Genomic DNA, 14,697 nt, shown 5'->3' with positions numbered 1-14,697 from the left:
ATATAGGGGCAGTATTATAGTTATATTCTTGTACATAGGGGCAGTATTATAGCAGTTATATTCCTGTACATAGGAGCAGTATTATAGTAGTTATATTCTTGTACATAGGGGCAGTATTATAGTAGTTATATTCTTGTACATAGAGGCAGTATTATAGTAGTTATATTCTTGTACATAGGGGCAGTATTATAGTAGTTCTATTCCTGTACATAGGGGCAGTATTATAGTAGTTCTATTCCTGTACATAGGGGCAGTATTAGACTCATAAATGCAGTTTCCCGTCTGCAGGTTATTTGGCTCTCGGATTATGAGAGATCTTTTGTACGACGTTTGGCTCCTGATTTTCAACAAGCTTCAAACGTCAAAAGAGATCCTAAATTCTTGAAGGACAGGGACATCACATTTGTCAACTTGAGGTACACGGAGATCAACCAAGAAGACATCCGGTAAGTGCAATGTGCAGAAACAATAATTAGTACTGATAACATCAACTGTAGATCAAAGGCCGGGATCACAGTAGATGACAGTAGAATGTGGAGGTTTCTGGATATTTTTAGCATGTCTAGAGTCAGCCTCTTTGCACCCATGTGGCTGATAACAGGGAGCAATAGTGAGATCCAGTTTCTGTGGTGTGGGTCTTATGTCTGGTGTTCTTTGCAGGGAGTTCGCTGCACAGAACCTGACCCTCAACACGTACACGGTGAACGAGCCGTGGCTATTCTCGGTGCTGTGGTGCGCCGGCGTCAGGTCCGTCTCCTCCGACTCCTCGCACATCCTCAGTAAGGTGCCTTTCCCCATCTGGTTACTGGTAAGTCATGGAAGCCGGGCAGAGCCTTACTTTGTGTGCTTTAATATAGTCATTGATAATCACTGTGTGCTAATGAAACAGTGCTGCAGTGTAAAGCATGGCGTAACCTTCTAGGAGACAGTGGTTGGATTAATAAATGGAGAACTAGAGGAGGTTTTATACCTTCCTCTGACCCCGCACATGGCTAAACCCCCTCTGTATTCCCTCCTCTGACCCCGCACACGGTAAACCCCCTCCATATTGTCTCCTCTGACCCCACACACGACTAAACCCTCTCTGTATTCCCTCCTCTGACCCCGCACACGGCTAAACCCCCTCTGTATTCCCTCCTCTGACCCCGCACACGGCTAAACCCCCTCTGTATTCCCTCCTCTGACCCCACACACGGCTAAACCCCCTCTGTATTCCCTCCTCTGACCCCGCACACGGCTAAACCCTCTCCATATTGTCTCCTCTGACCCTGCACACGGCTAAACCCCCTCCATATTCCCTCCTCTGACCCCGCACACGGCTAACCCCCTCTGTATTGTATCCTCTGACCCCGCACACGGCTAACCCCCTCTGTATTGTCTCCTCTGACCCCGCACACGGCTAAACCCCCTCCATATTGTCTCCTCTGACCCCGCACACGGCTAAATCCCCTCTGTATTCCCTCCTCTGACCCCGCACACGGCTAACCCCCTCTGTATTGTCTCCTCTGACCCCGCACACGGCTAAACCCCCTCTGTATTGTCTCCTCTGACCCCGCACACGGCTAAACCCCCTCTGTATTGTCTCCTCTGACCCCTCACACGGCTAAACCCCCTCTGTATTGTCTCCTCTGACCCCGCACACGGCTAAACCTCCTCTGACCCCGCACACGGCTAAACCCGATCCATATTGTCTCCTCTGACCCCCGCACACGGCTAACCCCCTCTGTATTCCCTCCTCTGACCCCGCACACGGCTAAACCCCCTCTGTATTCCCTCCTCTGACCCCGCACACGGCTAAACCCCCTCTGTATTGTCTCCTCTGACCCCGCACACGGCTAAACCCCCCTCTGTATTCCCTCCTCTGACCCCGCACATGGCTAAACCCCCTCTGTATTCCCTCCTCTGACCCCGCACACGGCTAAACCCCCTCTGTATTCCCTCTTCTGACGCCGCACACGGCTAAACCCCCTCTGTATTCCCTCCTCTGACCCCGCACATGGCTAAACCCCCTCTGTATTCCCTCCTCTGACCCCGCACACGGCTAAACCCCTCTGTATTCCCTCCTCTGACCCCGCACACGGCTAAACCCCTCTGTATTCCCTCCTCTGACCCCGCACACTGCTAAACCCCCTCTGTATTTTTCAGCCTCCAGATGAATACTCGCTCATATGGATCACATCGGACATCATCTCATTCACTGTAATCATAGGAGTGTTTGTCCTGCAGAAGTAAGTGACCCCCGGCTTTTCCCTCATTGTTCTGCACATACTCGAGATATAACAAAAGAGGCGTCACACGTGATCTGATACATTGTGTTCTGCCCGGAGAAATAGTAATGACATCAGGTATAAGTTTTACTCTGCGTTCCTTGTAGTCGTCTACGAATTGTCGGTAGGATCAGTGATTAGTGATCAGTGATCAGCGATGAGATCCGCCCCGATCACCAGGATAACGTAACCGCAGGGTCAGGAAAGGCTCCTGCTCATTTGGGTTCACTCCCAGGCCACATGGCGACTGCTTTTATAGTTGATGATCGTCAATGTATCCACAAAAAATGATCGTCGATGTATCCGCAAAAAAAAGAAGACTAAGCCGGAGACTAAAATGTTCTAGTGATTAAACCTTACTGGATTGGACAATGGTAAAGTGACAAAAACCCTTTATATAGTTATAGGGGCTTATTAATTGTTTTTATATATTTAATAATTATTTTTATTTATTTATTTCTATCATTTTTATGTATTTTTATCACAGTATTGCAGGTTAGTGGTGGCTCCGTATAGTAACTGCCATGACGGGAACCTGAAAAATCATCATTTTTTTTATGAGACGGTTCTAGAATTTTCATTTAAATCATTTGGCGGATGTTTCGCAGGATCATTAGTCAGGATTGGCAGGAACGGTCATGTGATCTCTTTGACACATGTGATTGGTTGAGTGTGCAGAGGGGTGAAACTACTTCTCAGCCCCTGATTGGTTTCGGGGTGAGGTTGTTATTAAGATCAGTAATTACTCTTTTATAGGGTATGTTTTAATGGCTAAATGCCATGGCTGATGGCTGCATTGATGGGCTCCCTTTAAGTCCCCGTAGGGGCGGTGATATATACATAGTTACATAGGTTGAAAAAAGACCTAAGTCCATCAAGTTCAACATTCCTCAAATATAATGAATATAATATATAATAATCAGTGATTTCATGAGTCTCATTAAAGCCTCTAGGTGTCAATTTGGTGACTCCGGATCAAACAGCAAAGATGGCATCACGATAGGACAGCAGGGGGCGCTGTTAGCACTGTGGTCCTGATTATAGATCACCGCTAAATACTATAAATGTCTTTTTGCTACAATTTGACCATATGGACAACCCTTTTAATTGATCTTTTTGGAAACTCTGCTTTTTTTTTTTTTTTTTTTTTTTTTGTTGGTGTTGCCCTTTAAATTGTAGTCTTTACTTGCCAGTACCAGAGGAACACTTTCCATTTATCACATCTTTCAGTTTATGTTAAAAGTGGTTTATTTTTCACCATTTCTGTCAGTTTTTTTGCTTTCTTAACCCTTTACATTCCCAGGTGCAAAAGAATAGTTCTTATATCTCCGTCGTATGTCGCTCAGGAGGAATGACCTTCAAAATTAACTGGAATTTTAGTTGTTTTTTTTTTTTTCCAGTTGCAGTACCACTCCTCACCACTATGTGGCAGCACAACATTCCAGAAATGTTTTTTTCTTTCTTATCCTTATTCAATCCTCCATTCACATCCAAGGCTGCATAAAGGTTCCCCCATCCCCTATGGCTGCCTGTTGGTCATTTAGTTTCTGTATTCACAATGCTTAAGTGTTTCTATGGAGAGCTTGGCGAGCACAAATCTACAGTATATACCGAGTGGGGGAGAACTTATATTGATCAAATTTGTTGAGGAAGGATTTCTAGAAATGTCCGAGCTCAGAAACTGCATTATTAAAACAGCTCCGCTCTGGTCCATGGCGATGTCTGGTATTGCAGTTTAGCCCTATTCTGTTCAGCTGCAATACCAGACATGGCCTGTGAATAAGGGGAGCGCTGTTACTGGAAGAAAACCAAATCTGGTACTATTTTCTACTCTGAAACAACTCCTTGTTTAATCTCCAATATATTCTAAATATATTGTGATAAGATCATAAGGATTAAAGTCTTACTGATCTTAAAGGGAATCTTTCACATTTAACTTATCTAATTTGTAGGCAGCATATTCTAGAGTAGGAGCAGCCGAGCAGATTGCTATATAGGCTTGCTGGAAAATATTTGGCGGAAATTGAAATTTATTCATCTGAACCTCTACTTTTCTTTTTTTTTTGTAGTCCAGTAGGCGGAGCTTGTCACTGTTAAACAGCGTATTACTGGTTAGCACCACCTATTGGACTCCAGCAATCAAAAAGCCACATCCAACCTATATTACTGGGAGAGACACACAGACCTCACATCCAGCCTATATTACTCGGAGAGACACACAGACCTCACATCCAGCCTATAATACTGGGAGACACACAGACCTCACATCCAGCCTATATTACTGGGAGAGACACACAGACCTCACATCCAGCCTATATTACTGGGAGAGACACACAGACCTTACATCCAGCCTATATTACTGGGAGAGACACACGGAGCTCACATCCAGCCTATATTACTGGGAGAGACACACAGAACTCACATCCAGCCTATATTACTGGGAGAGACACACAGAACTCACATCCAGCCTATATTACTGGGAGAGACACACAGAGCTCACATCCAGCCTATATTACTGGGAGAGACACACAGACCTCACATCCAGCCTATTTTACTGGGAGAGACACACAGACCTCACATCCAGCCTATATTACTGGGAGAGACACACAGAGCTCACATCCAGCCTATATTACTGGGAGAGACACAGATCTCGCATCCAGTCTATATTACTGGGAGAGACACAGATCTCGCATCCAGTCTATATTACTGGGAGAGACACACAGACCTCACATCCAGCCTATATTACTGGGAGAGACACACAGACCTCACATCCAGCCTATATTACTGGGACAGACACACAGATCTCACATCCAGCCTATATTACTGGGAGAGACACACAGAGCTCACATCCAGCCTGTATTACTGGGAGAGACACAGATCTCGCATCCAGTCTATATTACTGGGAGAGACACACAGACCTCACATCCAGCCTATATTACTGGGAGAGACACACAGACCTCACATCCAGCCTATATTACTGGGAGAGACACACAGAGCTCACATCCAGCCTATATTACTGGGAGAGACACACAGACCTCACATCCAGCCTATATTACTGGGACAGACACACAGACCTCACATCCAGCCTATATTACTGGGAGAGACACACAGACCTCACATCCAGCCTATATTACTGGGAGAGACACACAGACCTCACATCCAGCCTATATTACTGGGAGAGACCCACAGCTCACATCCAGTCTATATTACTGGGAGAGACACACAGAGCTCACATCCAGCCTATATTACTGGGAGAGACACACAGACCTCACATCCAGCCTATATTACTGGGAGAGACACACAGAGCTCAAATCCAGCCTATATTACTGGGAGAGACACAGATCTCGCATCCAGTCTATATTACTGGGAGAGACACACAGAGCTCACATCCAGCCTATATTACTGGGAGAGACACACGGAGCTCACATCCAGCCTATATTACTGGGAGAGACACACAGACCTCACATCCAGCCTATATTACTGGGAGAGACACACAGAGCTCAAATCCAGCCTATATTACTGGGAGAGACACAGACCTCACATCCAGTCTATATTACTGGGAGAGACACACAGAGCTCACATCCAGCCTATATTACTGGGAGAGACCTACAGACCTCACATCCAGCCTATATTACTGGGAGAGACACACAGACCTCACCTCCAGCCTATATTACTGGGAGAGACACAGAGCTCACATCCAGCCTATATTACTGGGAGAGACACACAGACCTCACATCCAGCCTATATTACTGGGAGAGACACACAGACCTCACATCCAGCCTATATTACTGGGAGAGACACACAGACCTCACATCCAGCCTATATTACTGGGAGAGACACACAGACCTCACATCCAGCCTATATTACTGGTAGAGACACACAGATCTCACATCCAGCCTATATTACTGGGAGAGACACACAGACCTCACATCCAGCCTATATTACTGGTAGAGACACACAGACCTCACATCCAGCCTATATTACTGGGAGAGACACACAGACCTCACATCCAGCCTATATTACTGGGAGAGACACACAGAGCTCACATCCAGCCTATATTACTGGGAGAGATACACAGAGCTCACATCCAGCCTATATTACTGGGAGAGACACACAGACCTCACATCCAGCCTATATTACTGGTAGAGACACACAGACCTCACATCCAGCCTATATTACTGGGAGAGACACACAGACCTCACATCCAGCCTATATTACTGGGAGAGACACACAGACCTCACATCCAGCCTATATTACTGGGAGAGACACACAGACCTCACATCCAGCCTATATTACTGGGAGAGACACACAGACCTCACATCCAGCCTATATTACTGGGAGAGACACACAGACCTCACATCCAGCCTATATTACTGGGAGAGACACACAGACCTCACATCCAGCCTATATTACTGGGAGAGACACACAGAGCTCACATCCAGCCTATATTACTGGTAGAGACACACAGAGCTCACATCCAGCCTATATTACTGGTAGAGACACACAGACCTCACATCCAGCCTATATTACTGGTAGAGACACACAGACCTCACATCCAGCCTATATTACTGGGAGAGACACACAGAGCTCACATCCAGCCTATATTACTGGGAGAGACACACAGACCTCACATCCAGCCTATATTACTGGGAGAGACACTCCTGAAAAAGAAAAGCCTGAAACTAAGATAAGGCTGTGAACTGCATATCATTATAAATGGTGTTTGTAAAAATCATTTCTAAATTCTTTTTCAGACTGATACTTTGTACAGTTTTATGAATTAGAAGTGACCGCTAATCATTTCTTTCCATGTGAATGGCGTCTAGAGCCTGTGGACTAACGTTTGCGGCCAGACTTGGCTGCTTCCTTCCAGCGTTGGGCGCGTTTGTGATGTGCTGACTTCCCCCTCCCCATTAGGCAGTATTGTCCAGTTTACTAGTTCTAGAATAGGTTAGAGTATTCCGATGTGCGGTGTGACATGTCTGTACATCAGATTTGGCCGGCCGCTGTGATGACTAACGTTTGCTTCCTTGCCGTGTGTTTCTTCCATAACGCTCTGACTTCTTTGCATGTTCCTCTCTCTGCTGCATCCGGCATCTCACAGCTATCACATAATCAGGTAATTCTGCTGTCCTGCTCCTCGCTCCACCTTTGTCTGTCCGAATCTGACCCGTCGTGGCGGAAGCGCCGAAAAGTCAAGCTGCCAGGGATTTTTGGACATAGTGCTACATCACAATAGGAGCTGATTTTTACTCAAAAGCCAATGTATCAACCATTGACACTCGTGTGTGTATAAAAGGCGCCAGATAGATAGTCTGACCGCCATTAAGGGAGAGGATGAAACCTCCTTAAAGAGAATGTGTCTTGTGTCAGAAGACCGAGGAGGATTGCACACTCCCTTTAAATTTCCATTGTAGGATTTAGTAAAACCAACAGTTAAAAAATAAGAATAACTAAAAAGTTTTTCAACTTTTGGATGATCCAAATATTAGAATGATCACTTTTCAGCAGTTACAGTGGATATGGAAAGTATTCACACCCCTTTAAATTTTTCACTCTTTGTTTCATTGCAGCCATTTGGTCATTTTTTTTCTCATTAATGTACACTCTGCCCCCATCCCCCATCTTGACAAAAAAAACAAACAAATGTAGAAGTTTTTGCAAATTTATTAAACCAGAAAAACTGAAATATCATATGGTCATAAGTATTCAGCCCCTTTGCTCAGACACTCATATGTAAGTCCCATGCTGTCCATTTCCTTGTGGTCCTCCTTGAGATGGTTCTGCTCCTTCATTGGAGTCCAGTTGTGTGTAATTACACTGATAGGACGTGATTTGGAAAGGCGCACACCTGTCTATATGAGACCTCACAGCTCACACTGCATGTCACACCAAATGAGGATCATGAGGTCAAAGGAACTGCCCAAGGAGCTCAGAGACAGAATTGTGGCAAGGCACAGGTCTGGCCAAGGTTACAAAAGAATTTGTGCAGTATTCAAGGTTCCTAAGGGCACAGTGGCCTCAATAATCCTTAAATGGAAGAAATTTGGGACCAGCAGAACTTTTCTTAGACCCGGCCGTCCAGCCAAACTGACCAATCGTGAGGGAAGAGCATTGGTGAGAGGTAAAGAAGAACCCCAAGATCACTGTGGCTGAGCTCCAGAGATGCAGTAGGCAGATGGGAGAAAGCTCCACAAAGTCACCTATCACTGCAGCCTCCACCAGTCGGGTCTTTATGGCAGAGTGGCCCAACGGAAGCCTCTCCTCAGTGCAATAAGGATAACGTTTGGAACACCATTCTAAGTCTGAACTGGGTGCAAAAACCTAAAAAAACATCACTATGGGGAGATAAGGTATGCACACCAGTGACTATGGAAGGGGAATACATGGAATAGCAGAAACTGCTGTGTGACTACTGACTTGAAAAATCCAATAGCTATATGTAAAGTGAAAATGTGAAAAATGGAATCTGCATTACTGCCATGAACATATGAACCAAGAGAAATTTAGCTACTGAATTGATCAATGCAATAGAGCCCCAACACTACGCCAAAGTATTTCTCTACGTTGGGGTCCCTAGCTTGTGTGTGTCCTCTCATGCAGTTAAAAAACTTACCGTGTATGGGAAGCTGAGACCCAGGCTATATATACGTATGATATGGATTGGCAATAGGTGTGGTTGGGGAGGGTTCCCAAACGAAAAAATACTAACAATAAGGATAACGTTTGGAACACCATTCTAAGTCTGAACTGGGTGCAAAAACCTAAAAAAACATCACTATGGGGAGATAAGGTATGCACACCAGTGACTATGTAAGGGGAATACATGGAATAGCAGAAACTGCTGTGTGAATACTGACTTGAAAAATCCAATAGCTATATGTAAAGTGAAAATGTGTGCAAGACATATGAAAGCCGCATAGAGTTTACAAAAATACACATGAAGGATCCCAGACTATGAGAAATAAGATTCTCTGGTCTGATGAGACGAAGATAGAACTTTTAGGTGATAGTTGTAAGCGGTATGTGTGGAGAAAACCAGGCCCTGCTCATCACCTGCCCAATACAATCCCCACAGTGAGACATGATGGAGGCAGCATCATGCTATAGGGGCAGGGACAGGACGACTGGTTACAATTGAAGGAAAGATGAATGCGGCCAAGTACAGAGATATCCTGGAAGAAAACCTCTTCCAGATGCTCTGGACCTCAGACTTGGCCGAAGGTTCACCTTCCAACAAGACAATGACCCTAAGCACACAGCTAAAATAACAAAGGAGCGGCTTCAGAACAACTCTGTGACCATTCCTGACCGGCCCAGCCAGAGCCCTGACCTAAACCCAATGGAGCATCTCTGGAGAGACCTGAAAATGCCGTCCACCAACGTTTACCATCCAACCTGACGGAACCGGAGAGGATCTGCAAGGAAGAATGGCCGAGGATCCCCAAATCCAGGCTCCCAAGAAGACTCATGGCTGCACTAGCTCAAAAGGGGAGGGTGCCTCTACTTAATACTGAGCAAAGGGGCTGAATACTTATGACCACGTGATATTTCAGCTTTTCTTGTTTAATAAATTTGCAAAAATGTGTACATTTCTGGGTGTTTTTTCTGTCAAGATGGGAAGATGGGGGGGTGGGGGTGGGAAGATGGGGGGAGGGATGGGAAGATGGGGGGAGGGATGGAAAGATGGGGGGAGGGATGGGAAGATGGGGGTGGGGGGATGGGAAGATGGGGGGATAGATGGGAATATGGGGGGGAAGATGGGGGATGGGAAGATGGGGGGATGGATGGGAAGATTGGGGATGGGAAGATGGGGGATTGGTGATTGGAGAGTGCACATTAATGAGATTTTACCAAATGGCTGCAATGAAAGAGTGAAAAATGTAAAGGGGTGTGAATACTTTCTGTACCCACTGTAAATGGTGGTTCACCAGTAAATTTATTTTTTTTCATGCTCATGACATAACCTCTAAGGAAAATGTTGATATTTAGGAATTAGAAGTCCTAAATATTTTTGGGATCTGGGATTATCGACCAAGTTCCAAAATGGAATGTCAAAAGTAAGAAGAAAGCTGCCATTAATGTCCTTGTTGAATCCTTGTAACATCGCATCTCCTCGGTGATTTTTGCGACATGGTATATGCATGGTCGTTAAACCATACATTAGTCACACATGACGCAAATCTTGCAAGATTTTTTCATTTTTTTTTCTTTAGTAACCGAAACCTATTCACAAGATTAGTGTTGTTTTTTTTATTTGCGGAAAGCTTTATCCGTCTTCTCACTTTGAGATCCCCCATTCTTGATACTTAGTTTCATCTAATTTAACATGAAACTAATTTTTAACTCTTCATTTTAAATTTAAAAAAAACAAATGTAATTACCGTATCCCCAAAAAATGGTTTTAGAGGTTTTTTCGCCTCTTTCCGCTCAGGTTTCTGGGACTCGCGTCGTCTCATGTCTCATTTTTGCTTTGTGTTTTCCGCCTCGTGACTTCACCGTTTGTTGACATCGCTCTCGCTCTTCCTGTCCTGACGGCGCGTCTGTACTTCACCCCATCGGTCACCACTGTCTTACGTCGTCCTGTATCTTCTCAATCTTTAGCGTCCAGTGCCAAATATCTTCTAGTTTTTTGTTACAATGTTACGTTATTAAAAGTCCCCTCGAGTCTTTGGGGTCCCTATCCCGTGATGGGGACCCCAAATGGGAGAAGGGGACTTTCCAATCTCCTTACCGGCCTTTGGTCTGTTTTTCGCTCCCTGTTGGAATCTAATCCAATTTTAAGACGAAACGCAACTATAAATTTGTAGCTGCTTTACGGACACCTTCAGACATTGAGAGCTCTTCGTGTCTTCGTTCTGCTTTTGGTGAAGGATCTGATGGTCACACAAGTTGGACCTTCATGTCCTCCTGAATCTCCCAAAAAGGTAGACGTTTAGGAAGGTTTATCTAAAAGACGACTCTTTGATCCGTCTCTAGTGATTGCTATAAAACTTAGCCCAGGTCTGAGCATTTCAATGAAGCCCGGGGGACTGTGTGACTAAATGTTGTCACCATAGCTCCTAGAAATGGCTGCTGATACTTCACGGCCCTAAGTGAATGGAGGTCAGTGGCTGATAAAGGAAGAAAATAGCATGCACTGTGGTATAATAGAAGGGTACTTGGCGCATGGTAGTATTGGTGTCAATGAACCCGCTGTTTTCACTCGCAGCACTCTTCAATAATGGTTGAAAATTTTGCCAATTTTCTTTACTGTGACAACTTTTGTGATGTTTCAGTAACTTTTCATTTCAAGACTTTTAGGAATCACGTCATCGAATCAGATTTTCCTTGCAGAAAAAAGTGCTAGAAAGGTGTAAAGGTTCCTATGTGGGGGTGGAAGTGTCAGCTGCGTACAGGTGGAGTAGACTTTACTACAGCCATCTTGATTACATTTTTCAGGAATGAATCCTTCATGGCGCCATCTCTAATCCCCGCCTGGATGTAGATCACACTACGGCTCTCTTCACACGTCCAAAAGTTATTTCCGTTTGGAAATCATTAAAACGTTCCCATTTAGGTCACTATTTGTTCCAGCTCTGCTACATCTGAAGTGATAGGGCGTGGCCATAGAACATGACCGCTCGCTGTGAGCTTCTGGCAGAGAATGAGCCGCGGTGACTTCACTCAGTTTAGTTGTGGTCACAGCTGGAGGTTTCCACGATCCTCCACCTGTGACCACAGGTAACCTGACCTTTTAAGTCTGTCCTGTATAGAAAAACTAAAGTCTTTCATTATATAGTGCAAGTAATCCCCAGGGGGACTAAAAGAAATTATAAGTAAAACTTAAATATATATAAAAAAATTCTGAAGTAATGGACGGGGTCGTTCAAAGCTAGAACTAGTCATGAAAAATAGAAAAGTTCTAGCTCTTGGAAGAGGAGGGAAAAAAAAATTAAAGACATGAAAATGATTTCCATCAAGGTCTTGTAATGATCCAATGAGCCGGCTCTCATGTCACCTGGAAGTGCTTTTGGGCTATCCTTCGAGGAGCATCGCTTGGTCTACCAGATTGTCAATCTCCTTAAGGAGACACTTTGTGCACTTTTTGTTGGTCACTTGCTTTTAGGACCAGTTGGACCCCTTCCTCTTATTTTGGGTGCTACTGTAAACCCCTCGCTAGGTGGCGCGCGTCTCTCGGCACACATATAGCCTCCATGATCCCCGGCTGTGGTGCATTGGTGCATGCTTTTGCTCTGCATTTGGCGCCAGATGTGACTGTTGAGATGATTCGTGCTCCCGTGTTTCTCCCATGGTTGAGGCCACCATATATCGTGGACAGCCCCTTCCCTGGCTCTGTGCAGTGGCCGGTACCACGTCTACATCCTTAGAGGCGTTGATCGTGCACGACGTCTGGGTGACTCCCCCATCACCCGGTTTCTCTGTTCCCTTCACGACCTCCTGTTCCTTTCCCAATGTACAGTCGTATTTCTTGCACCCCTCGTGCACTCGGCATGTTCTTATCTCGATGCCCGTGTGTCCTGTGCACCAGTTTTAACCCTTCGCTGATGGTCTTGTGTTATTTTGACCTATGCATCTTCACAATTTTGTTCAGTTGCTTTTGACCCGAGGCCGACTTGTCTTATTGTCATTTGCAATTTCGGAGCGTTTGGACCATTTGGCGATAACTCGTCGTCTGTTGCAGGTGGCGCCTGGGCAGCATCAGGACCTACAACCCTGAACAGATCATGCTGAGCGCCGCCGTGCGCAGGTCAAGCCGGGACGTGCGGATCATGAAGGAAAAACTCATCTTTTCAGGTGATTTATGGGGCTCTGCACCTTTTTATATTTGTGGCGTTTTAACAAATGTCATTTCCCCATTATTCCCTTGTGTGGGCTCATGCATTTTAAGCTTCTGTTACAATTTATATTTTTATTTTTTTTTTAGTTAATATCAATAAACCTTAATGTAGCATGAAACGTTCTACAACTTCTTTTATATACGGTGTGTTTTAATTCCTCACTAGTTTATATATCTTTGTCAATGAAACAAAAACCGTTTTTGTCGAGGGAAGCAGGACTCACAGGCTTTCTCTATGAAGAGGGAGCAGGACTCACAGGCTTTCTCTATGAGGAGGGAGCAGGACTCACAGGCTTTCTCTATGAGGAGGGAGCAGGACTCACAGGCTTTCTCTGAGGAGGGAGCAGGACTCACAGGCTTTCTCTGAGGAGGGAGCAGGACTCACAGGCTTTCTCTGAGGAGGGAGCAGGACTCACAGGCTTTCTCTATGAGGAGGGAGCAGGACTCACAGGCTTTCTCTATGAGGAGGGAGCAGGACTCACAGGCTTTCTCTATGAAGAGGGAGCAGGACTCACAGGCTTTCTCTGAGTGGGTGGAGGGAGCAGGACTCACAGGCTTTCTCTATGAGGAGGGAGCAGGACTCACAGGCTTTCTCTGAGGAGGGAGCAGGACTCACAGGCTTTCTCTATGAGGAGGGAGCAGGACTCACAGGCTTTCTCTATGAGGAGGGAGCAGGACTCACAGGCTTTCTCTATGAAGAGGGAGCAGGACTCACAGGCTTTCTCTATGAGGAGGGAGCAGGACTCACAGGCTCTCTCTATGAAGAGGGAGCAGGACTCACAGGCTTTCTCTATGAGGAGGGAGCAGGACTCACAGGCTTTCTCTATGAAGAGGGGTCAGGACTCACAGGCTTTCTCTATGAGGAGGGAGCAGGACTCACAGGCTTTCTCTATGAAGAGGGGTCAGGACTCACAGGCTTTCTCTATGAAGAGGGAGCAGGACTCACAGGCTTTCTCTATGAGGAGGGAGCAGGACTCACAGGCTTTCTCTATGAGGAGGGAGCAGGACTCACAGGCTTTCTCTATGAGGAGGGAGCAGGACTCACAGGCTTTCTCTATGAGGAGGGAGCAGGACTCACAGGCTTTCTCTATGAAGAGGGAGCAGGACTCACAGGCTTTCTCTATGAGGAGGGAGCAGGACTCACAGGCTTTCTCTATGAGGAGGGAGCAGGACTCACAGGCTTTCTCTATGAAGAGGGAGCAGGACTCACAGGCTTTCTCTGAGGAGGGAGCAGGACTCACAGGCTTTCTCTGAGAGGGAGCAGGAATCACAGGCTTTCTCTATGAAGAGGGAGAAAAAAAAAGGAGCCAGCACGATCTGAAATTGGCATGCATCATATAAAAAGTGAAAATTCACAGATTTATTCCAACTGTACTATAATAAAAAAAATGAGATTTTTAGCAAATAATTGATCAATTTTATGAGCCACCCCTGCCAACGTCACGCAAATCTCAATAGGGGGGTCCTACTCTATATTCTGTATTTCATGTGCCATGCGGCCTCCTAGATAAAGTTAAAAGCAGAACCATAATGGAGCACACATACCTGTAACCTGTATATAGCCGCTTCTATGTTGCAAAAGAGGCAATT

At 45.5% G+C, this 14,697-nt stretch overlaps 1 protein-coding gene across 1 annotated transcript in view; it reads left to right on the top strand.

The window, feature by feature from the left end:
* GDPD5 (glycerophosphodiester phosphodiesterase domain containing 5) overlaps positions 1-14,697 on the top strand; it is a 191,017-nt gene that overhangs the window by 172,876 nt on the left and 3,444 nt on the right. The window contains 4 exon segments of the mRNA XM_075334723.1: positions 289-446; positions 661-808; positions 2,146-2,228; positions 12,952-13,064. Of these exon segments, the coding sequence (XP_075190838.1) occupies positions 289-446; positions 661-808; positions 2,146-2,228; positions 12,952-13,064 (502 nt within the window).

The sequence above is a fragment of the Anomaloglossus baeobatrachus genome, chromosome 2, assembly GCF_048569485.1.
Source record: "Anomaloglossus baeobatrachus isolate aAnoBae1 chromosome 2, aAnoBae1.hap1, whole genome shotgun sequence".
In the NCBI taxonomy this organism is placed as follows: Eukaryota; Metazoa; Chordata; class Amphibia; order Anura; family Aromobatidae; genus Anomaloglossus; species Anomaloglossus baeobatrachus.
Note: the sequence above shows the minus strand (reverse complement) of the source record. Positions and strands in the feature narration are given on the sequence as shown.